The sequence below is a fragment of the Chenopodium album genome, chromosome 20 (genome assembly GCF_948465745.1).
Source record: "Chenopodium album chromosome 20, dcCheAlbu1.1, whole genome shotgun sequence".
Classification (NCBI taxonomy): domain Eukaryota; kingdom Viridiplantae; phylum Streptophyta; class Magnoliopsida; order Caryophyllales; family Amaranthaceae; genus Chenopodium; species Chenopodium album.
Window position 1 is genome coordinate 1,583,957 of NC_137853.1, and position 23,385 is coordinate 1,607,341.

At 36.0% G+C, this 23,385-nt stretch overlaps 2 protein-coding genes and 1 pseudogene across 3 annotated transcripts; 2 read left to right on the top strand and 1 right to left on the bottom strand.

The window, feature by feature from the left end:
* The first annotated feature begins 539 nt into the window (after positions 1 to 539).
* Positions 540 to 3,848, top strand: LOC145599118 (pentatricopeptide repeat-containing protein At2g22410, mitochondrial pseudogene; annotated as a pseudogene).
* A 101-nt stretch (positions 3,849 to 3,949) lies between these two features.
* Positions 3,950 to 10,268, bottom strand: LOC145599120 (tryptophan--tRNA ligase, chloroplastic/mitochondrial-like). Of its 2 annotated transcripts, none has more exons than XM_081655530.1 (15): positions 10,111 to 10,268; positions 9,886 to 10,005; positions 9,047 to 9,134; positions 8,838 to 8,879; positions 8,294 to 8,383; positions 8,079 to 8,201; positions 7,621 to 7,692; positions 6,965 to 7,077; positions 6,833 to 6,854; positions 6,676 to 6,741; positions 5,863 to 5,919; positions 5,497 to 5,543; positions 5,300 to 5,381; positions 4,764 to 4,853; positions 3,950 to 4,327 (listed from the first exon to the last, which is right to left on the bottom strand). In XM_081655530.1, exons 1-15 carry the CDS (start codon positions 10,176 to 10,178, stop codon positions 4,193 to 4,195), a joined length of 1,215 nt encoding a protein of 404 aa, XP_081511656.1. In that variant the 5' UTR covers positions 10,179 to 10,268; the 3' UTR covers positions 3,950 to 4,192. The 2 variants fall into 2 exon arrangements, with proteins under 2 accessions (XP_081511656.1, XP_081511655.1); XM_081655529.1 differs by having other exon boundaries at positions 9,047 to 9,137.
* Positions 10,269 to 11,821: 1,553 nt separating this feature from the next.
* On the top strand, positions 11,822 to 23,339 carry LOC145599116 (DNA (cytosine-5)-methyltransferase CMT3-like). Its single transcript, XM_081655527.1, has 21 exons — positions 11,822 to 13,118; positions 15,191 to 15,225; positions 15,370 to 15,472; positions 16,900 to 17,004; positions 17,096 to 17,215; positions 17,638 to 17,731; positions 18,425 to 18,636; positions 18,779 to 18,844; positions 18,933 to 19,181; positions 19,594 to 19,652; positions 19,739 to 19,805; positions 19,904 to 20,233; positions 20,408 to 20,476; positions 20,553 to 20,642; positions 20,754 to 20,841; positions 21,158 to 21,267; positions 21,356 to 21,460; positions 21,767 to 21,810; positions 21,924 to 21,993; positions 22,063 to 22,166; positions 22,887 to 23,339. Exons 1-21 carry the CDS (start codon positions 11,937 to 11,939, stop codon positions 23,026 to 23,028), a joined length of 3,444 nt encoding a protein of 1,147 aa, XP_081511653.1. The 5' UTR covers positions 11,822 to 11,936; the 3' UTR covers positions 23,029 to 23,339.
* Positions 23,340 to 23,385: the final 46 nt, after the last annotated feature.

Genomic DNA, 23,385 nt, shown 5'->3' on the forward strand with positions numbered 1-23,385 from the left:
AATATGGGCTATGTGAATACTTGTTTAAATCGTCTCTCCGTAATAAAAGAATACAATATTAATAATCAAAGTTTCACAAATACGCCAGTCAAATTGTGGCATTTATTTTGAAACATCGAGAGTGTTATTTATTTATTTATTTTTATATGTAGTATTTGTGGATAACTGGATACTCCTTGTAACTTTTAATAAGTGCTCCGTTTCTCTCTAGCACACGGTACATACAACGATACAACAATGTCCCCATCTATTGAAACTAATCTAATTAAACCAGATTTAATATTAAGAAGAAGAAAAAAGTGAAAAAGTTTCAAAAAAAAGTGATAATTTCAAATACGGAGTATGATGAAGAAGAAAGAAGAAATGCAAAACCTTTTTTAAGGGTCTGTTATGATTGACTGAACTGAACTAAACTGAACTTATTGAAGCTGAATTGAACTAATAATAAGCCAAAGAGAACCGGTCCTTAATCTTACTGAAGGAGGAGGAGTGTGTTCTTGTAAACTTGTAAAGTTGCAATCTTGAATCCAGCATATTGATTCCCATCACATGAAAAAATTGGGTGTTATTCCTCTGCTGCTAAATTCTTGCTTCTTTTCCCCTCATTTTTTCTCTCCTAAATTCCAACTATTTTCTACTTTACCCAGATGGAATACAAGCACCAGCAACGTCAACATTACAAACCCAATTCTCATTTCAATGGAAAATTGCTCCTCCATGGCAGAACTCAAGCAAATTCAAGCTCAAATGATGCGCAAAGGTCTAATCTTTCATGTCTTTCCTGTAAGTAGAATCATAGCTTTTTGTGCTCTTTCTAATAATGGTGACATGAATTATGCTCGTTTGATTTTTGATCATATTCCAAATCCAAATGTTTATATATGGAATACCATGATTAGGGGTTATTCTAGAGCTAAGAATCCTTTAATGGGTCTTTCAATTTTCCGCAAAATGGTTAGAGATGGGGTTGAAATGGATGGGAGAAGCTTTGTTTTTGCGCTTAAGGCTTTCGGACTGTTTTCGGGTTTTCGAGAGGGTAGGGCAGTTCATTGTAGGATATGTAAAGTGGGTTTTGAATCAAGTGTGCTGGTGCAAAATGGGTTGCTTCATTTTTATGCTGATGGTGGGTTTTTGAGTTGTGCACGCCAAGTGTTTGATGAATGTCCTATGAAAGATGTCGTGACTTGGACCGCGATGATTGATGGGTATGTGCAGAGAGATTTCCCTGATGAAGCTTTGAGGGTTTTTGATTTGATGGTGTGTGGTGGTGAGACAGTGCCTAATGAAGTTACTATGATCACACTGCTCTCGGCGTGTGCTCTTAAGGAGGATTTGGATTTGGGAAGGAGGATGCACTGCTATATAGATAAATATGATGTGAAGTATACTTTGAATCTGATGAATGCCTTGTTAGATATGTATGTTAAGTGTGGTTGTTTGATGACTGCGAGAAGACTTTTTGAAGAGATGGAGTGTAGGGATGTATTCTCATGGACTAGTATGGTAAATGGTTTTGCAAAACAGGGTGAATTAGATATTGCTAGGAAGTATTTTGATGAGATGCCTGTGAAAAATGTGGTGTCTTGGAATGCAATGATTGCTGGGTATTCTCAGAATAATAAGCCGGAGGATGCCTTGGACTTGTTTCAAGATATGGTGAAGGGAGGTTTGGTTTCCATTGAAGAGGCTACTTTGGTGCCTGTACTTTCTGCTTGTGCTCAATCAGGTTGCCTGGATTTGGGGCAATGGATTCATCGCCATTATATACACCAAAAGCGAATTGAATTTGGTGCATCTGTGGGAAACGCGTTGATAGACATGTATGCGAAGTGTGGTAGGATTGATATGGCTGAGGAACTCTTTGATGAGATGCCAAAGAGAGACTTGGTATCATGGAACTCCTTGATTATTGGGTATGCAGATCATGGGAATGCTAACATGGCTCTAATCCTCTTTGAGAGAATGAAAGATCAGGGTATTAAGCCTGATCATATTACTTTTATCGGCATTTTATCAGCTTGTAGTCATGCTGGTTTAGTTGCCAAAGGGCGGGAACACTTTGCTGGCATGCAGCACATATTTGGATTGGAGCCTAAAGCAGAACACTATGCCTGCATGATTGATTTACTTGGCCGTGTTGGATTGATAGGAGAAGCCTATGACATGATCAGAAAAATGCCTATGGAACCTGATGAAGCCGCATGGGGTGCTTTGCTGAATGCATGTAGGATGCATGGATATGCTGATCTTGGCACATTTGCAGCTGACAAGTTGATAGATCTAAATCCAGAAGATAGTGGTACGTATGTACTATTAGCAAATCTATGTGCTAGGGAGAAAAGATGGGGTGAGGTAAGGAATGTTAGAAGTTTGATGAGAGAAAAAGGTATTAGGAAGACTCCGGGACATAGCTTCATTGAGGTGGACGGTGACTTCCATGAATTTTCAGCTGCAGATGATTCTCATCCTCGATCCAAGGAGATATACAAATTATTGAAGGATATATTTGTCATTACAAATCTGGAAGAAGATGTAGTATGCTCAAATCAGTCAATAGATTGTTTACAGAAAGAAGACTATTTGTTCCTTAATAGTGGTTAAGTCTAACATGCAATAAGGAATATTTGCAATCCGAATCACTGTTTTGCTGCATCTTTCAGAAAGTTTAAGTACGTGCCTACAGGGCTTCGCCTTGCAAGAGCCTGTTCAAGATTAAGAAATAGGGCAGTGGATAATAAACAGAAAGGAGCATCCATGCAAAGTTAGACAAGCAGAATTAATCTGAAACCTCTACCATGTGGACTTTTATGGGGGTTTATCTAATCAATTTGTTTACTTGAGAGCTCATTGCACTATGCCACTATGCATTTCACAGGATCATCTTGAGGATCTTGGGTTATAAGAGGATAATGTTGGAATCTTTTGAAGATTGATAGGGTGGCATAACTGGCATGTATGTGTGTGCAAAATTTGCATATGACGTTCACAAATCACAACAATGAACTAGAGTTTCTCAGCTTCAATTCCTTGGGCAGGGTGGTGATCGTGTCTTTGATTGTCAAAGTATGTCTTCTGCCTCACGGTTGATCATTGTATCTACTGTGCTCTCAAATGGAAAACTTCAGCTTAGATAACTGGTGAGAGAAATATCAATCAAAGAGGCTCATCATGATGACATGATACATTCATTATTTCTGGTAAGACAACCCTGAAGATCCTTGGCTGATGAAAGGTCTGACATTTCACCTTTGCCTTCTCTTACAGAAATCATTAGGGAAAGCTAAAGTTTGCCAGCAGAAATGCATGTACATTCAGGTGGGGCTATATGATGCTGAATGCTCAAGCTAGAAATGCATCTTTGAACAGGATATTATTGAGAAACTAAACTATGAGTTGATTTCGTTGAACACAGTATGGAACTTGCAAGAGCGAGACTGATGAACTTGTTCTGCTCTAGCATGTTTATACATCTAGTCAATGAAGAGAAGTCTAAATCCTCCGTATAACAAGAAAGTGTTCTGACTGTTCCGGTGTTCCCTCCATCAACAAGTCTAAATTCACATACTCCAATTACTTGTCCCCTTTCCTAAAATAACTTTTCTTTTTAAAAAAAAAAAAAAAAAAAAAAAAAAAAAAAATCTATGAATGATATTTGTATAAGCATTTGAATCACGGATATAGGAATAATACAATTATTAAAAAGGATATTTGTAAATTCATATCACAAAGTACATATGTTGTATATCTTAGTTACAAGACTATAAGAAAATGTCACTACTGATTCGAAAGTAGGGGAGTGGGATATAATTCACTCCATCGCAATTGAAATTATATGTGCTCTATAAGTTCTATACCACAAGCTGTACTTTCTCTTTCTCAGCATCATTAAATTAAAATTTAAACATATTTCAAATCAGATGTACATTCCAGTCTCATAACTTCAGCTGTATGTATAATTTATTAAAATTCTAAAATCTATAATGTTGTAAAAAGAATGAATGCGCCGGAGGCTGAATATAAGTCCAGTTCCTATTTCCTACTCAGTGCAATTTTCCCTTCCTAAAAAGAAGTTAATGGGGATAGCAAAAAATTAAAAGCTAATGAATGTTCCAAAACAAGTAGATTTGATTTACAATTACACATGTCCTAGGAAAATGCTGCATGGAAAAATTGTATGCACCACAAATTAAGCTCATCTTCGAAGAAACCCCATCGCCTGGTAGACATTATTAAGAGTAGTATCTGCTATATCCGTAGCTTTAGCTGCACCCTCTGCTAGAACTCCATCCAAATAACTAGGCTCAGACATGATTTCCTCATAACGTGCCTGGTAAGAATGGTGACAAGCAAATGAGTCCTTATGATGAAGGCTTCATAACACATACTGTCTAACAAAACATCCAAGCAAAATTTGAAGTGGTCATAACAGAGTGGAACAACCATTCAAATCATACTACATTCAAGTATTTCAATGTCTTGGCACACCCCTCCCCCCCAAAAAAACACACCACACACACAACACACACATGCACACAAAAAAAGGTATTAATATTCGACAAGCAATAGTGTTTTCGCTGATAGTTTCTGCTTGATCATTTACCTGCCAAAACTATAGCATGATAACAAATAAAGAATAGAGAACACGGCCGAAACTAGAAGAAGAAGAAGAAGAAGTTTAAAAAAGAAAGAAAGAAAAGAGCTCCCATCAAGCTTGCCATATTGTCCAATTATTCTTACAAGGAAACTATTTTAACTTCACTAACCTGAATGGGTTGTAAATGAGCAACCACTGCGTCTGTAACAAGTGGTTTGAATGTTCCCCAGCTCATATTTTGACATTCTTGGGCAACCTCCTGCCAAATTAAAATAAAGCAATCAGATTAGCTGGGCTGGTGTAGTTCAATTAACATTGACATCGAATACATAGTATCACAAGACTGTCTAACAAAAGCACACTGATGGAGACTGCTTAAAGCTTGTATATATATTGCACTATCCGTGTCATACTAGATCGTGTGCTGGTTGGTTTTTTTTCCGCTGCACCTATGGATAGAACACCAGCCAAAACCTCTGCCTAAAAGACGAATATGGTACACGGTACATTTTAGGCTGATATCTGTAACCTTTAAACTCCTCATCCTCTTAACCTCTTTATATACTGCTACTCTCATTAATAATATTGGCCAAGTTCGGGGAGCCTATGTTTGAATTTTCCTAAGGTTGGACATTCAAGCATAAAAAGGAACCAATGTCATATCATTTGTTTGGATTTGTAATGGTCTGTTGATTATTGTATTACCTCCTTTGTTTTGCCTGATACAAGTTGATAAATGCAGAGAAGATTATTGCATTCAGGTCTGTCGGGGTTGTCAAATTCCAGCCTGCATCATGAATAAAAAATACTTACAAAAGCCACTAAAATGCATTCATCTTTTTTTTTGTTTTTTTTTTTTTGGGGGGGGGGGGGGGCAACTTGATGTATAAGCAAAAACAAACCATGTATATGAATCAGTTTTGCAACGTTTGATCTTATTTGCAATAACCTGCATGTATGAACACGAGAGTTACGATCAAATTGAGAATGAGAGGATAATTTCATATACTGGGGGATTTAAATAAGATGATGTAATTTATTGTTCACAACATATATTTTTATGTCACATAAAATAGCACAAAAATCAATGATAAACATTGCATTCCAACCTCCGATTGGAAGGACAGCTTTAAAACATCCAAATTTTAGAATACACGTGTATCACAAAATAGGAACACTGTACATATTAACTAAGCAATTATCTACTACAATTGAGACAGTCATATTAAGAAACATGCAGCGGAGAAAAGATTATAAACAATACTCACATCCTTTGGGTCCAACAGATTAATTCGAGACTGATCGGAAGGGGCAGATTTAGACATCTACATAGGAAGAGAGACAATTCATTAGAACAATTAAGCTCCAGCATTCCAGCAAAGATAAGCAGCAGCAATAAGACAAATGACACATAAATATTTCTAACATTGATGAACTGTACATCTTGTTGAGAATTAACAGTCCAAACATGTAATGAATAGCTTCAACAAGACAAGAGGAGGATCTTTCTCTAACAACAGTAACTTTTCAGACTACTAAAATGCAGAAATTCTTAACAGAAGAAATAAATTTGTAATAGTTTATGCATCACAACTACACAAGTACACTTTTACAATCTATCTTGTTGATTAAGAAGGTTATAGGAACCCGAACCTTGGAGGCTTCTGGGGAGCCTCTTAAAAACCAAGTCAAATAAAGTCAAACGAAACATCATTTCAGAATACTTGTCTATAGAACAAGAAAACCTGAATCTTTGAGATGAATAAAGACGGAACCAAAAAAAAAAACTACGGAGTAATTGCTAATTTGCTAGTAACCTAGTATATTACAAACAATAAGGTATGCCTTTATTCTCTGTTGATTTGATCTATGCTATGAAAATTTGGAGATGTCATTCCCTCATAAAAAGGAAAACAAGAGATAGAAAGGAACAAAAAGATATTTAAGCCAGCAAGACATAAGCAGCAATTGGCCACATCTCGCCCACAATCCCAATAACTTGTGAATAAATTTCAAAAAAAAAAAAAAAAGCAATCAAGCATAGAGCTAGTCAGGACTAATTGTACTCAAATAACAATCACCTTTGAAAGACCATCTGTCAAAGACATCACCCGAGCTCCAGTTGGTGGAATAAGTGGTTCAGGTATCTGGTCAAAAAAATTATATGTCAACATGGCATGATAAACTACCAAAACCTTCAAATGAAGTAAGAAGCTTTGAATTTAACCAAACATTCACCTTAAAGATTGAGCCCCCTCTCCTACATCCAAAATATGTAAGATTTGTGAGACGTCAATGGACTAACCAACTCAAAAAAAATAATTTACAAAACTTCACAGCAAGATTTTGTGATCATGAAAAAATGTTTACCCTCCCATTTTCTTCCATTTCCTTCCTCCGTACAAATTATTCACACGCTCAGCTAGCTGTCTTGTCAATTCAAGATGTTGCTTCTGGTCATCTCCAACTGGTACAAAATCTGACTGCAAAGGTAGGCTGCCATAGCATAAGAATTATGCCAGTTTAGGCTAATAGAAAACACTAAAGTCCTAAGTAAAATAATAAGAACTTGAGAAAACTAACATTATATATCACACTATCACAGGATTCGCTGTTCACAAATGCAATACTGAGTATAAAGCATAAATGAGGCAGGTAAGAAAATTAACTTATTGAGATCAAAGTTTCCCAAACCATAAAAAATGTAGGCACACTTCAACAAACTAGGATATAGTAACCAGTATCACCCAAATTATTCACCCATGCCCTGGTGTGGTACACTGTACCATCCTGACTCCTCTATGTTTCCATAACAATTCCAAGACCTAGTATATGCATGTTTAAGAAACAAGACTGTAGGAGGTTAAAGCTCCTAGCAGATCTAACCCACTAGCGAGGAACTTAAAGGATGGATCTAATCACTTTCATTGGTTATGCCAAAAACATTCTACATGAAGACAGACTATATTATATTATGAATTTCAACTTGGGCAAATTTAATGAATGCAGTAATATAAAATCCTCACCTGATATAATAGAATATCAGCAGCCATGAGAACAGGATACGTCAAAAGTGCAACCCCTACATTTTCATCACCCTGCAGGAAAAAAAAAAAAAAAAAAAAAAAAAAATCATAAGCAAGCAAAAGTAGTAGTATCATTAAGAGAAACAATTACCAGAGAAGACGTGAAAAAAATAGTTCTAGATGCTTTTAAAATAGATACTTAAGAAACAATATTCGTGCAGCTGATACTGTATAAAACTTAAGTCATTATATGTGGATTAGTGTATTTTATACTTTCACAACTGTACAATAGGGTACTATATGTAGTATCAAAGTTTCAAAGTTCGTACTCTTACTGAATGTCAATACTATCCTAGTTCACAAGATTGTTTAACTATATAAGATGAGGGCATAAGGATATAGCACCTTGCCTAGATGCCAATAAATGGGAGCAGAGAAGTTTGGAAGAGGAAGTATACCGCTTTACGTGATTTCTCCTTAAATTGTATCATTCTATTAAGCCAGCCAATTGGTGTGGTAGAACTCAGCAACCACATAAGTTCTGCATGTGCTCGGACATGAGACTGTACAAAAACTGAAGCCTGCATCCACAAATTTGAGTAGCTGTTTCTTAACTTGATAAAAGATAGGGCACTAAATCAAAAGTTTTAGCATTTAGAACTAGTTCTTTCACCTTCGAAATGTCAACGCCACATGCCAAGTAAATAGCTGCTGTATCCTTCGTTGCTTTGGATAACTCCTTGGGATCATAAGGCAACGTTACCTGTAAGTTAAAAGAAACAATATTGGACGGATCAATGTGTCTGCTTATAAAGAAACCTATCTATTATCAGCCAAAATAATGCTTCATCCCAATCAGGATCAACATAAACCTTGGAGAAAAGGTCAAACAGCATAAAGGAAGGAAACATTCCAATCAGTAAATCCAAACTCATAACCAACACACAATGATAAACCTTGAAAACTATATTTGATTCAATAATGGACCAAGGATATCAATCATCAATAAAGAAAAGACAAGCTGAATTGCATAATCCAATTTGTATTTGGTTAATTAATAGATGTATTAGAGAAATCTAATCAGGTAAATGCATGATATTCATATCTTATCAATGAGGAATTTGTTTCCCTAACAAAATGCTTAGCACAAGAAATATACTAAATCCTAGAATGCTAATCATCTGCCCTTTTAATAAGGAAATGTACTGAAAATATACCGCATGAAGATCAACAATGAAGAAAAATGTTTCATAAGTGTCCTGCAAATAACAACAGGAAAAAGTGTCAGAAGAGTCAGACCACGCTGTTTTACTTTTGAGGACTAATGGCATACAATAATAAGAGCTTGCTAGCCCATAACAACAAATAAAAAATAAAAAGAATAAAATGAATGTAGAGATAGATAAATGGAATTGACTACACCCACCTGAAGTGAAACCCAGTTTTTTATGGCACCAAGATAATTCCCTAAATGTAAAGCACCGGTAGGCTGGACTCCAGAGACAACTCGTTTCCTGCTGTGCAACAAGTTCATTGGTTGAAGTATAAATTAATGTGACCTTAATCTAAACTCCAATACTCTATACACCAACCATATAAAGATTGAAGCCACAAGAATAGTTCATAAACCTAGAAAGAGCAACACTAATTAACCAAAATAAATTCCAATTTTCATATTTCAACTCACATTTTACCAATCTGTATTTGTTACAATTACAAACTTATTTTTTGTGAATTTATAGATGACCGTTTTATAATAGTTTAACAATTACTCGGTCGGGAGGAACCAGCGCATTTAGATTATAAGGGATATTGGGATGAAGTTGCATAAATTTGATCCCTGTAGGGGCCTCTACCGTATTGTATGCATGAATCTTTTCTAAGGCATTTGAGTAATACTAAAATCGATTCGGTGATGTTCCTCAATATACACAAGATATAATTACACAAATTGTTAAACAAGTCCAGCATAAACTACAACATCATTCTAGTTGAGTTGTTTAATGTCTTCGTTGCGAATTTACAATAACAGCACCAGCACAAGGAACATATGGTTTTACAACTACATTAAATCTAAACTGCATTACCCTTTTATTCATATCAAAGTTTCAAATGCAATAAATTGAACACCAAAATCAATCAATTTCAATGAAATTTGAAAAAGTAGTCTCCAATAATCAAACAAAAACACCCATAACAAATCAGTGAAAGTCATAATATGTATAATTTCTAATGACAGATAAATAAAGGGAAGGCGGAGATTACTTCACCGGAGGCGGCGAAGGCGATGAGGTTTCAGGCTGCGAAACAACGGCACTACAGCAACAACGGAAGGTGCATTGAGAATTCCGCTTCACAATTGGACCAGAAATTGCTGAATAAGAGCTGCCCCAACCCCAAAAAAAAAAAAAAAAAAAAATTAAAAACAAAAAAAAGCTAGAAAAATAAAGCAAAATTGAATGGATTTGAGATAGAGAAGAGAGAATATACAGTGAAGAAGTGAAGCGAGGAGAAGAGTTGGGAAGTGCGAAGAGGTGAGAAAGGAGAGAGCGGCTCATTCTCTATCTTCGTCGTCTTCTTCCTTTTCCAACTGGATTGTGGGCGTGGATAGGCAGGCGTTGATGCGTAGTGGTGGTCAAATAGGCTTTGTAATATGAGATGTTGGAGGGTACAAATTTTTTTAGTTTCAAGACTTTAAACTCGTAGCTTGAAACTATACCTGGCTGGTTATTGGGCAGATTGGGTTGGGGTCGGTGTAGGTCGATTGTGGGTTGGGTCAAAGAGGGTCACGTTTTATAGGGTCAGTAGCGGGTCGGATTCATGCGGTCGCGGGTAATAACGGGTCGATAATGGACGGACCAACAAAATATCAATTAAAATAAATATTGACAAAACCATTATTAATGTAATTATTTTTACATTATCTATTTTGTTTATCTACTAAATTGAAAAACAATTTGATCCTACATAATAAGGACCTTGTCCATTAAAGGCCCTAAACATTAAAAGCCCTTTAAAGTTGGCCTTGACCCTGTTATCATTGGGCTGCCCTACCCAATAAGGCAATAACCAGCTCAACTTGAAACCATATTTGGCTTGTTTAAGGATATTCATTTACTATATCTAAATTTTTTACTTTCCGGATTTGCAAGCTTTCTCGTAGTTAGGTTAAACCTATTTGCTGGTTGGTGTGAAAGCTTGTCAATGAGTAATTGGTGAGTGTAGTTGCAATGCATTTGATAATTTGATTAGTATGAAAAATGTATGTAAAATTAAGAAAAATATGTAGACAAGACAATATATAATCCCACATCCTCAATTCCCATTCCCAAACCCCAATTTCCATGTACCAAACACCTATACGGCTATACCTAGATGGGAGGGATAAAGACTATAATTGAAAGAACGTATTAACCCCTTACGGGGCATTTGGCAAGTGGGGATGAGAATTTGAGGATTAAAGGGTTGGGATTGGGATTGGTATTGGGATTAGGATTTATACTAGTAGTTGGGAATTCAATAAAATATTGACAATCCCTTATTTGGGTGGTGAAGGAATTACTAGCTCCCCCAAGGCAATAAAATCATGGGAATAGAGCAATTTTATTCTCATTCCCAATCCCACCTACAATTCCCCTACTCACAAAACAAACAAGACAATATATACTCCCACAATCCCACCTCCTCAATTCTCATTCCCAAGCCCTAATTCCCACGTACCAAACACCCCCTTAACGAATATAAATAAATTAGTAAGAGTATATTAGTAACTTTGTTAGTTATCCTACACTTAATTTTATTCTTATCATATCCTATAATTCTGTATCCTTATCCTTCTTATCCCTATCCCACTGAACACACTCTAAGGGTTTGTTCTCTTCAGCTTATTTTTAGTTCAATTCAGTTCTTATCATAATTTCCTTCTCTTATAAAATGTTCAATTTAGTCCAGTTCAATTCAATTCCATTAAGTTCAGCTCAGCTCAGCTCAACTCAGTCCAGTCAATCAGAATAGACCCTTAAACGCCATAATCTTTTGTCTAAGTGAAACATTAGCATTATCTTGGAAATGACCACTTCCCTTGTACTTCTATAATCTCTAACAAACAAGCTCAACTCAACCCAACTCCCATGCCTTGTTCTTGTTCAGTGGCAGACAAAATATCTGCACTCATCACTCTCTTTAACAGTTTCACCTAAACCATTTATCAGCACCACCCATTTCAAATTCCCAACTCCCCCCTTATACCCCACTCTCTCTTTCCTCCATCTTCATCTTCTTCCTTCCTCCAAATCTTCCCCAGAAAAAACTTCAAAATGCATGAACCTCCTCTCAGAAGAAGATCTCCCAGACTCTTTCCCTCTCCTCCCAACTCCCACCACTTAGCTCTCACATTGCATCATGATTCTAGATCAGACCCAGTTCTTGGATCATTCCAGAATGACCCACATTACACTCCTCAACCTCTCAAAGTTCATCACCCCAGAACTAGTAAGCTTCTGTTGCTGAAATCTCCGTCTTCTTCGCCTGTAAGACGGTCACCGAGGTTTAATGGTGTTGTTCAATCTGGGAATGGTAGTGGGTCTGCTTCTACATTGTCGAAATCGAATGGAAAGACGGTGAGAAGTTCGGAATCGAGGAAATTAGAGTTGAGTTTGAGCTCTGATTCTGTTGTTAATGGTGGTAAGAGGAAGCGTGAGGTGGTTGATCGAGAGTTTGTGAGGCGGTCGCCGAGGTTTTCGGGTTTGAAATCGGAGATGAGCGTTGAAATTGATGTGAAATTAGGGAAAAAGACGCCATTGAAGCTGATTGAATCTCCGAGATTGTTGTTGTTGCAGGGAAATTTGGGGGAAATTGAGGAAGATAAAGTGTTGAGACGATCGCCTAAGTTTTCAGCTTCGAATTCGGAGGAAGTCATTGAAATTGGAGGTAAATTAGGGAAGAAAGCAGCATTGAAACTAGTGAAATCAGTGGAATGTAAATTAAGTGATAAAAATTTGGGGGTGAAATCTCCGAGTTCATTAATGGCGGAAAAATTGGGGAAAATTAAGGAAGATCAGGTGATGAGACGTTCACCTAGGTTTTCGGGTTCGAAACCGGAGACAATAGTTGAAATTGAAGTGAATTTGGGGAAAAAGGCGCCATTGAAGCTGATAAAATCGGCGGAATGTGAGGAGAGTGAAGCAGAGTTGGGGATGGAATCTCCGATCATAGTATCGCCGGAGAATTTGGGGAAAATGGAGGAAGATAGGGTTTTGAGACGTTCGCCGAGAGGATTGCCGTCCTCTTTGGCGGTAGATGATGAATGTGATGAATTTGAATTTGGTTTTTCTTTGAAGAAGGCAAAGAAAAAGAAGAACAAAGCACCAAAAGAAGAGCCGAAGGCCAGTAAAGTGAATGTTAAAGTGTGTGGAAGGAGGGAGGATTGCTTTTTCGTCGGGGAGCCGGTTTCCGAGGAGGAGGCTCTTCAGAAATGGGGCTGGCGATACCAATTGAAGGTCATCTTCACTCATTATCTATTCTCTTGCTTTTTTCATACTTGCATGACTAGTTTAAATCCCGTGCAATGCACGGTTGTTTTAAATTTTTTAAGGAATTATTATTGTATTGAATTTTTTTAAAAAAATTATATTCATAATATTAATTCAAAAGTAAATATAAAAATATATTAGTTGGGTTTATATGGAGAGTTATTATTGTTAAGAATTTTAATTGGAAGAAAGATATTTTTCATTATTATAAAATGATTTCCTTTAAAGAATCTTCGTAAAAACGGAAAGTAAAATGGGCGGGAAAATTGTTAATGACATTGTGACAAGTGTCATTTTAGGTTCGCTTTTAGTATAGATTAATTAATTGATTGATTGATGATTCTAATGGCATGCTTTAAGAATCTTTTGAGTTTATCATGGACCAAAGTTATATGTATACTTAGTTTATTTATGTAGAATATTTTCCGTATCTAGTGTATCTCTCGACTTTACTATAGATTTCCCGCTAATGGGATATCAGTCATACGACATCAGAAGGAAGAAATATTCTATGTATACTAAGTGTTCATGCATCGTGGTCCAGCTAAACAATAACCAATTTCCTATAATTGGGATGCATCAATGCCATTGTAGCTCTATAAACCCCAAAAGAAAAGTAATAAACACTTTAGAGTTGGATTTAGTCATTTAATCTTTAATTGGGATATTTTGGTTCAATTTACATGTCAAAGTTCCTATCTTATTCCAAATTCAACTCAAAATTTACCATAATACCCCTAATAGTTGATGAATTTTTTCAATCAAGAAGTATATACAATTCTTCAAAGTATAGTTAAACGAGATCGGGTGCAAATTATACCTAGTCCTTAAGATTATAGGTATATGAGTTAGGTTATAAATTATATACCTCCTCCGTTTTTTAAGTATTGCAACAATTGAAGTTTCACACATACCAACACACAACTCTAACATTTAACATGTTCAATTATCTAAGTAATAATCATAAATCGTTAATAATCTGAAAATATATACATCAATATGAATCTAATAACACCTTACATGAAACATGACTACATTTCCTGGCGTTAAAAGCACAATTGATTGTCAAATGGTATTGTGTGAGTAGTGTAAAAGCCAATTGTTGCAATAATTAAAGAACGGAGGAAGTATATCTATTCCATTCTATTCCAATTTTTTTATTTTTTTGGTGAACTATTCTAATAATCTTATAAGTATATTATTTTAACTCGGATCATGTATTGGCTTAGATTAAAATCATTTAAAACCCAAAAGCTTACTCCAACCCTATTCTAGAAATTGAATTTGGATTGGTGATTACTGATTAATGGGAGCGGATTCTTTGCTTTGCATCGTATCATGCTGTGCATATCTTTGTTAGAGGAGAATAAGGCTCATAAAGTTTAGCTCCACTCCTTTTCCCACAATGCCAACATGGTGTTGTGCAGAGCACGTGATCATGGCTGGGTGTCCAGTTGGTTCACTAAACATAAAGGTTGAAGATAGACCAATATATAATTTAACCGTGTTAATACCAAGCTGACTTTTTAGCTTAATTCTCAATCCAATAATAAATATATAAATTATATACCAATGAATAGGTTGCCCTTTCTCTGGTGCAATAACTCTGTGGCATGGTTGGCATGCACTGAAGTTGAAGTGTTCACTCCTCTTTTCACTTGTTGCCATATTTCTCCCTCCCTCCTTTTCCTTTCTACTGTATTTCTTTTGGTTTTGGGGAGCAGGGCTTTTAGCTTAGCAAAATGTTCCTAGAGTAAGAATTCTGATAATTAACTGGGGGGCTAAGTACCTTGACACAATGGAGATTCTTGTTATTATATTATCAGTTTGTGAGAATCCTTCTTCTATCTTAGCTTATTATGACATAGTAAACAACCTCTGTACTTGTCGAGAGCAAACCTCTAATTGTTTAGTTCAGTGATAAAATTAAGTCGTGCACTTGTGCATAATCCAAGTAGATGCTTTATTTGCTTTTCATGCTTATTCATGTTTAGCATTTGCACCCAGTTCTAAAATTTGGATGCTTTGAAGCTATGCAGAATAGAAGAATTAACAGCCGAAGTTTGACAGGAAAGTGCGTGACTATTTGTACTTGTTTCTGTGATTTCAGTCTCCTGTTTTCTTGTAGTCTGTGGTTGCATTAACTTCTGTGCTTCTATGCTCAATATATAACGAGCTTTTCGATGATGATATATTCTAATTTTGTTGATCCCTGCAGCGATACGGAGGAGAATGAACCAATGCTAGAAGTAAAATGCCATTATACCCAGGCACAAATAAAAGGGTGCATATTTCATCTAGGAGATTGTGCTTTAATAAGGGTGAGCTTCTGATTAATATGTTATCAATTTTTTCTCTTCTATTCCTGCTCTTTTGAAGACAGGCTATTCTACCACAGGTCAGAGGGTATTTTGATATTTTCACAGATGCAAGTAATACATAAAAAATGACTGTTTGCACAACAGAAATTATTTATGCTTAAACTTAATTAGATCATGGACTTTGACTGTTCACCTTTCTTCTGTGACTGAAAACGTGCAAGATCAAGCTAAAAACCACCTTCAAATTGGATAAATTTATTCCAAACTCCATTTTTTCAGAATCAGTCCTAGCCCTCCTAGGCAAAATTTTAGAGGATCCAATTGCCACACCCTAAGGAATTGATTAAACAGTTAATGCTATAAACTACCAAGTATCACAGTAATATAAATAGAAAAACAGAGGAAATATGGGGCAAAGTTGGGATCTTTGATTGATAATCAACTGTAAATAACAATGGAGAAAGTTTCTACCTTGGAGGCTACACTACTACTACTCTACGGCTACAAAATTACTTCTTTTAACATAAAGAACACTGTTACATTGCTCTCTCTATTTATACTCCTTTTCTGCCCTGATCCCAATACCCTAGCATTCCCCAACTTTGTCCTTTTGTGACAGAATGACAGCAGCTCTTTTCACCACACCTCATAGTGGGAAATCACATTTTGTTTGTCTTTTTGCTACAGCGCTGGCTGCTGGCCTTGATCTTGCTCTTTGTTTTGTTGCTTGCGTCTCCTTGCATACACTAGTATAGGTGCCTCAACCCGATCCATAGCCGTTAACCTCATCCTTTAAATAAATGTTACATAGAGAAATGATGCAGAGATTGCAATAGTTGAGAGAAATTAGTTGGTGGGTGTGGTGTCCAACTATAGAGAAAAATTAGAGAGGAATACCACTTAATATGGGACATCTCTAATGGGTGTTATGACTTATGTAATAGTGCCCCCTCTTGAATGAACTTAAATGATTTCACCTTTAGGTGGGAGTGAGACCGCCCTCTTTGCATGGTTGCATATATAATGAACAAGGAGTGTGGGTGTTGTTAAAATCAATTGTTTGGCTTTTGCAAATTAAACTAATCTATATAGGAGTTATCAGACAAAAGGGTCTTTAGAATAAGAGAGTTCAATAGTCTTGAATTGCAATTTTCCATAATTATGCTTTTTGTCAGATTATTGTACACTAAGACGTTGAAACTTGATGTTGCAATAAGACGTTGAAACTTGATGTTGCAATCTAAATTTGGACATACATTGTGCAAAGAATAAGGTTAACATTTATTTATTTTGGGAAATCTGTGCAAATCATCGTACTCTATGTGTGAGCAATCAGAATTTTCTGAGGAAGGAAACAAGTTTTTGGTAGTTCATGTAATTATGTCATGTGGTATCAATAAATTGTGTACATGTTGGACCTCTTTCAGGGTGAGGGAGCACAAAAACATATTGGAAGGATTGTGGAATTATTCCAAACAACAGAAGGAGACGAATATTTCAGGGCCCAGTGGTTCTACAAACCTCAGGACACGGTGGATATTACAATCATTTTGGTGTACATATTTTTATGAGTAATTTTTTTGGTGTAAAGTACAAACCATCTTATCTCGGTATCTGTTCCAGGTGATGAATGAAGCCGCTAAATTCCATGACAAGAAGCGCATATTTAATTCTTGTATTATGAATGACAATGTGTTAGCTTGCATAATCTCTAAATTGAAAGTGATACAAGTGTCGTCACAGGTAATCATCATCTCCTTTTTTATTTACTTATCTATACTTAATAAAGTATTTTACCACCTCTATTTTTATTTGATTCACTGTTCATTTTGACACTATTCACACACCCCTTCGACTTTCTTTTGTGATTTATAGATAAGATTGTAATCGTATGGGATCTTAATAGAGTGTTATATAAAGAATCAACTATTTATAATTTTTTATTATAGATAATTAAATTATTTTATGGTCAAAGTTGTGTGTTAGCCATTGTGAAAGTCAAACTAAAACAAACTGGAAAAAACAAAAGGAGTATTGTAGTATCTAATTATCTGTAGATGTTTCATTTGCCTATATAATTGTTGCTCAACATGCAAGTTTCTCGTGTTTCTACTTCTCAATGTTGAATCTTACACTTACCCCTTTACTTTTCTATGGCTTTGTAGTTAAACTTGAATTCAAGTTCTGTTGAACCATCAGACTTCTATTATGATATGGAATACTGTTTGGAGTACTCAACTTTCCGCAACTTGCCTAGAGGTAAAGATACTCTTTGTGGTCATATTTCGTAGTTAAAGTTTCTATCACAACTGATACCAGGTTATTAATAGCTGATTTCTTCGTTCCATATTGTACCAAATGCCCAATGCCTCTTTGTGTCTCTCAGGTCATTACTGGGGCTGGTGATTGTACAAAGCTGTATTCTTGGCTTATCTGTTTTTTCTTTTTATTTTGGGGGAACATTGCTCTAACGGATTCTATTTATTGATTTATATGATTCCCTAACTCCAAATTGCAGTTTCTGTCTGATGTGAACAAGTGATTACCATAGTTCAGTTTTGTGCTCACCATAACAAATATTTTTCTGCCTTGTTGTACATACCTAATTACCTATATCAATTAATAAAGCTAGAACCAAGAAGTTGTGACCTTTACTTTGACAATGTTTAAAAACTCAGTTTGTTAAGAGGTATATCTATGATGCACCAAGACTCCAGAAACCCTATGGCTCTCTCTCTCTCCAAAAAAATAAAAATATAAAAAGAGACTGAAACTGAGTTCTGAATATCACTTTGCAATTTTGCATATACCTTATTTTGCTGGTAACTTATTCGCTTTGTCCTATAGTCGTATTCCTGAAGTTATAGCTATTGATCATTGCTAGGTTCTGTTGGAATGCCATTTGGTTAAAATGACACTGAGTTGCTGATCAGTTATATTGTGTTGTTTCAGAAAATACAATTGAGGGCTGTGTATTACAACCACTTGGCTGCAATGAATCCGCCCTTTCCCATACCAGCTCCCCTGTAGTGGAGAATACGTCTATTTGTGAAACATACAATGGTGAATTGGAATTATCCATGTTAGATCTTTATGCTGGGTGTGGGGCAATGTCGACTGGGCTATGCATTGGCGCTGAACTTTCTGGTGTTAATCTTGTAACGGTAATTAATCAGCATATTTAAGAAAGAGAGTAAGAAATTTTTATGAAAAATAAATAGTAAAAAAACAATTTAGCATGAAAATGACTAAATATTTATTTCTTACTTGCGCATTGGTATTGCTGAACTTTGTGTTTTGAATCAGAGATGGGCAATTGATGCTGACAGCTTAGCTTGCGAAAGCTTGAAATTAAATCATTCTAATATACAAGTAAGCAGTTTGTGATTCCACTGCCGGAAATATGGCTGCTACATTGCCTACATGATGTAGTTATTAACATGTTTCTTCTTGTAAATAGGTTAAGAATGAAACAGCTGATGACTTTCTGGAGTTGTTAAAGCACTGGGAGAGCCTGTGCAAAAAGTTTGTCATTGAAGGGACACAAAAATCATTTCCTTCTGCACAAGAAATTTCAAATTTAGCTGAAGTCCATTCAGATGCTCAACCAGACAGCGACAATGCAGCTGATGAATTGGAGGTTTTAAGCTTGGTTGATATTAGTTATGGCAATGCTGATGGATCAGGAAAGCAGGGGCTGAAATTCAAGGTTAATAATGATTGATATTATGGCTTTTAAAAACTCATCATGGTATATTAATCATGTAAAAAAGAAGAATTGAGGCTGTACCAAGGTTTCTGCTATTCAAGCATTTAGAAACATCATTTGTGGGAGAAAGTTACTGATATCCTTATTCAGAAACTTCTGCACAGCTTGTCAATTTTCTCTCAACTCTTGAATGATGAGTCAGCTCTAGAATCTATTTGAATTTGACATTGCTATTCATATCATTGTTTTATCGTTTGCTTGAAATTTATATGCAAGATGGCATGGAGAATTTATAAATCATTAGACGAATGAGCCTATAAGAGTTCTCTATTTGGTCCACGGATTAACCTGACAAGCTTTTATTTAAAGCTATACTTTTTTTTAAATGGTGTTTTTCCTTTTATTATGCTAGGTGCGTTGGAAAGGATATGGTCCAAGTGATGATACATGGGAACCAATTGAGGGATTGAGGTATCTTCATGACCATGTTTGAGTTTGAAAATAGTTTGGGTATGACTTTGAGATGCACACGACTTATTTATGTATATATTCTTCAGTAATTGTCAGGAGTTGATACAAGAATTCGTCATAAATGGGTTCAAAAATAAAATATTGCCTCTCCCAGTAAGTTGTTTGTCTAAGCATTTAAATGGCATTCCTTCATCCATTGTTTGAAAAGTTTAGCTCTTATATCCTAATTTTTATGACATAATTTGTACCAGGGTGATGTAGATGTCATATGTGGAGGGCCTCCATGTCAAGGAATTAGTGGGTATAATCGATTCAGAAGTGTTGATGCCCCATTAACTGATGAGAGAAATCGTCAACTAGTAGTTTTTATGGATATAGTTCAATATCTAAAGCCTAAGTTTGTTCTTATGGAAAATGTGATGGATATCTTAAGATTTGACAAAGGTTCACTTGGAAGATACGCATTAAGTCGTTTGGTGCATATGAATTATCAAGCTAGAGTTGGCATTATTGCTGCGGGTAGTTATGGTCTTCCTCAATTTCGCTTGCGTGTCTTCTTTTGGGGTGCTCTTCCTAGTGAGGTAAACTATTTTAAGCATCATAACACCGATCTTCATGGGATCTTTTTTTTATGAGAATCTTATTTGCTGCACCAGCTGTTTTCTGCTACTTAAACAGTGCTATAGAAATGTGATAACAGCAGATTGGATTGGTCCTGTCCTGAAATAGCTTCTCGATTTGCTTTTCTTTTGCAGGAACTTCCTCAGTTTCCACTCCCTACGCATGATGTTGTTGTCAGATATTGGCCTCCATTAGAATTTGAGGTATTATTTTTTTCACTTAGCTTGGACTAATATGTGGAGTGCATAAGGCGTTAAATTTTACAGAAGTACATTGCAGCGGAATGTTGTAGCTTATGATGAAGGTGCCCAACCTCCTGAATTAGAAGATGCTGTTTTCCTGGGTGATGCCATCTCAGATCTCCCGACAGTAAGTATCCATTTCATTTCTGCATTTTTTTATATTGTTCTTGTAATTATATCATGGAATTTGATGATAGCTTCGATACCAAATATTGATTGCCTCAATTTGACATTGCAGGTTACAAACTATGAATCTAAGGATGAAATGCCATATAGTAGGCTTCCAGAGACTGAGTTTCAGAAGTACATAAGGTCAACAAAATATGGTAATTTTCTGTTTATTTTGGACAGTGCACTATTATGCAATTTTTCTCTTTACTTTCTTTCAAACTACGTTTCACCGTCACCGACACTCAGTTTTCTGTTTTTACATAAAGAGATACTCCATAAGTAGTTTATATTGAGTTTCTTTTTGAGGAAACCTTGTCCTTGTTCTGTATTACTCTTTTAGGAGCTGAATATTGTGTGTATATACATATTGTTTTTTTTTTATATACATATATAAGTATGTGTTTAGACGGTGTTCCCTTAATTACTTATTCAATTTTCTTTTAATCTTGGAACTTTTTTCTTGTTGATTAGATACGATTTGTTCTTCATCAAAAGCAGAAGAAGCTTTACTCTATGACCATCGACCCCATCAGTTATTTGAGGATGACTATATACGAGTATGCCATATTCCACGAAGAAAGGTTTGATCTCATTTACTAGTAGCTTTAAATAATTTTAAGATTGTCATAATCCTTAATGCTTCTAGATTCTAACAATCATCTTCTTTAGGGAGCAAATTTTAGGGATCTCCCTGGCGTAATTGTGGAAGATGACAATGTGGTTCGGCGAGATCCAATGCTAGAAACTATGATGTTGCCTTCAGGAAGGCCAATGGTAGATAAAATGTTTTCTTCATTAATGATTAGTGCTCATCTAGTTTAGGCCTTGTTCTTTTGACCATAAAAAGTAACAGTAATGAGGATTACCAAGTCCTTTTTACAATAGATAAAAGAGTTCTAATGGAAAAAAATAAGTTCAGATAAATTATGATATGGCAAAATGAATAAAAAAAAATTCAAGTATATAAAATCTGATAAATTTGCAAGAAGACATTGAGCTATAACAGATAGATATATATATCTGAGAAATCTGCAAGAAGACACTGAGCTATAGCTTTGAATTCCCTTGATACTTTTCTAGGTTCCAGAGTATGCATTCACGTTTGAGCAAGGAAAATCTAAAAGGTGAGATAAGTCTCTTGGGAACTTGTTTGGCTCATCTCCTCTTAAATATTACGAAGTATGTTGTAAATATAACTTTGTGTAGCACCTCAAAAAATATCTGGCTGTATCTGCAGACCATTTGCGAGACTTTGGTGGGATGAGACAATGCCAACAATAGTCACTTACCCCAATTGCCACAGCCAGGTACCTTCTTCTCTCTTGTTCGTACATGCAAAATCATTTTGGCACTCTTGTGACAGATAGAAATTACAGGCAGTACTACATCCCGAGCAAGATAGAGTGCTTACCGTACGTGAGTGTGCAAGGCTGCAAGGTTTTCCTGATAATTATCGCTTCTGTGGTACAGTCAAGAAAAGGTCAGATTGCTGTGCAATTATTTATTTGATAATCATCATCATATTTAAGCCCGTTTCTCAATTGAATTTTATTCTCTTATCATGATGTGTGGATTTTATTGATTAATAAATACGAGTTGCGTACCAGGTGCTAGCATAACTATAAGTAACGAGTTAAATATATGGATAACCTGTATATGATTTTAGTGTGTGGGGGATTGGGCAAGAGGGGGGTTTAGGCTAGACCTGGGCCCTTTGGGGTTCCCTCTCTATGATACAATCTTGCAAGCTCAATGCCCTCACTAATTCCCCCACCTCCCCAAAATTCCTGTGAAGACTCAGAACTCATGAGTATGAGGTTTGCAGTTGTCAGGTGGTGTTGATACTCATAATATCATAACCCCCACCCAATCTACCTGTGCTTGATACTAAGTTCGTAGTTAATGTGCTCAACTTGATAGTTTCCTTTTTTTCTCGAATTTTTCACTAATTTTCATCATATTGGATGTGTCCTTGTCTGCCTGGTGAACAATTGAACCGTTCTTTGTTAGCTACTTCTTTATTTGCCCTGTCTTCATCCAACCCTTTATTTGGGGTTGAGGGTGTGAGGAAGTAGGAATGTAGGATCATTTTGGCCCTATGATAAAATCTCCCCTACTTTCATTTATTTAAACTTAGAGCGATTTGGTAGAGAATTTTTGAAGTAGATATGTTTTTAACAATACTCTATGTTTCCAACAGGTATCGACAAGTGGGAAATGCAGTAGCGATTCCAGTTGCTAAGGCCTTAGGTTATGCTTTAGGGATGGCATCCCAGAAGCTTACTGACAAGGAACCTCTTCTAACCCTCCCACCCAAATTTGCCTATTCAAGCCATCTCTGACTGTCGTGTTGATAAAATCAGAGAAGCACTCAGAATTTGGCATAAGATTTACATCATGTTTCCGCTATTTAATCCTAGTGTTCCTTTGTAACAATGTAACATATTTGCCTGGGCAGCCCTTTCTGTGGCGGGTAATGGTAACGTATGCAGTGCCTCAACAAAAAGATTAGTTGTATCGTGTAATTTAGCTCTCATATTGCCCAGGCAGCTTTTTCTGTGACGGAGTAATAATAACAATGTATGCATTGCCTTGGCATTTTCATAAGCTGGCAATTTACTTGCTTATTTCAATATATTGAAGCATTTTAAGATCACCCACTAGGGTAGGTTCTCGAGTGTACTTGTCAAGATGATTTT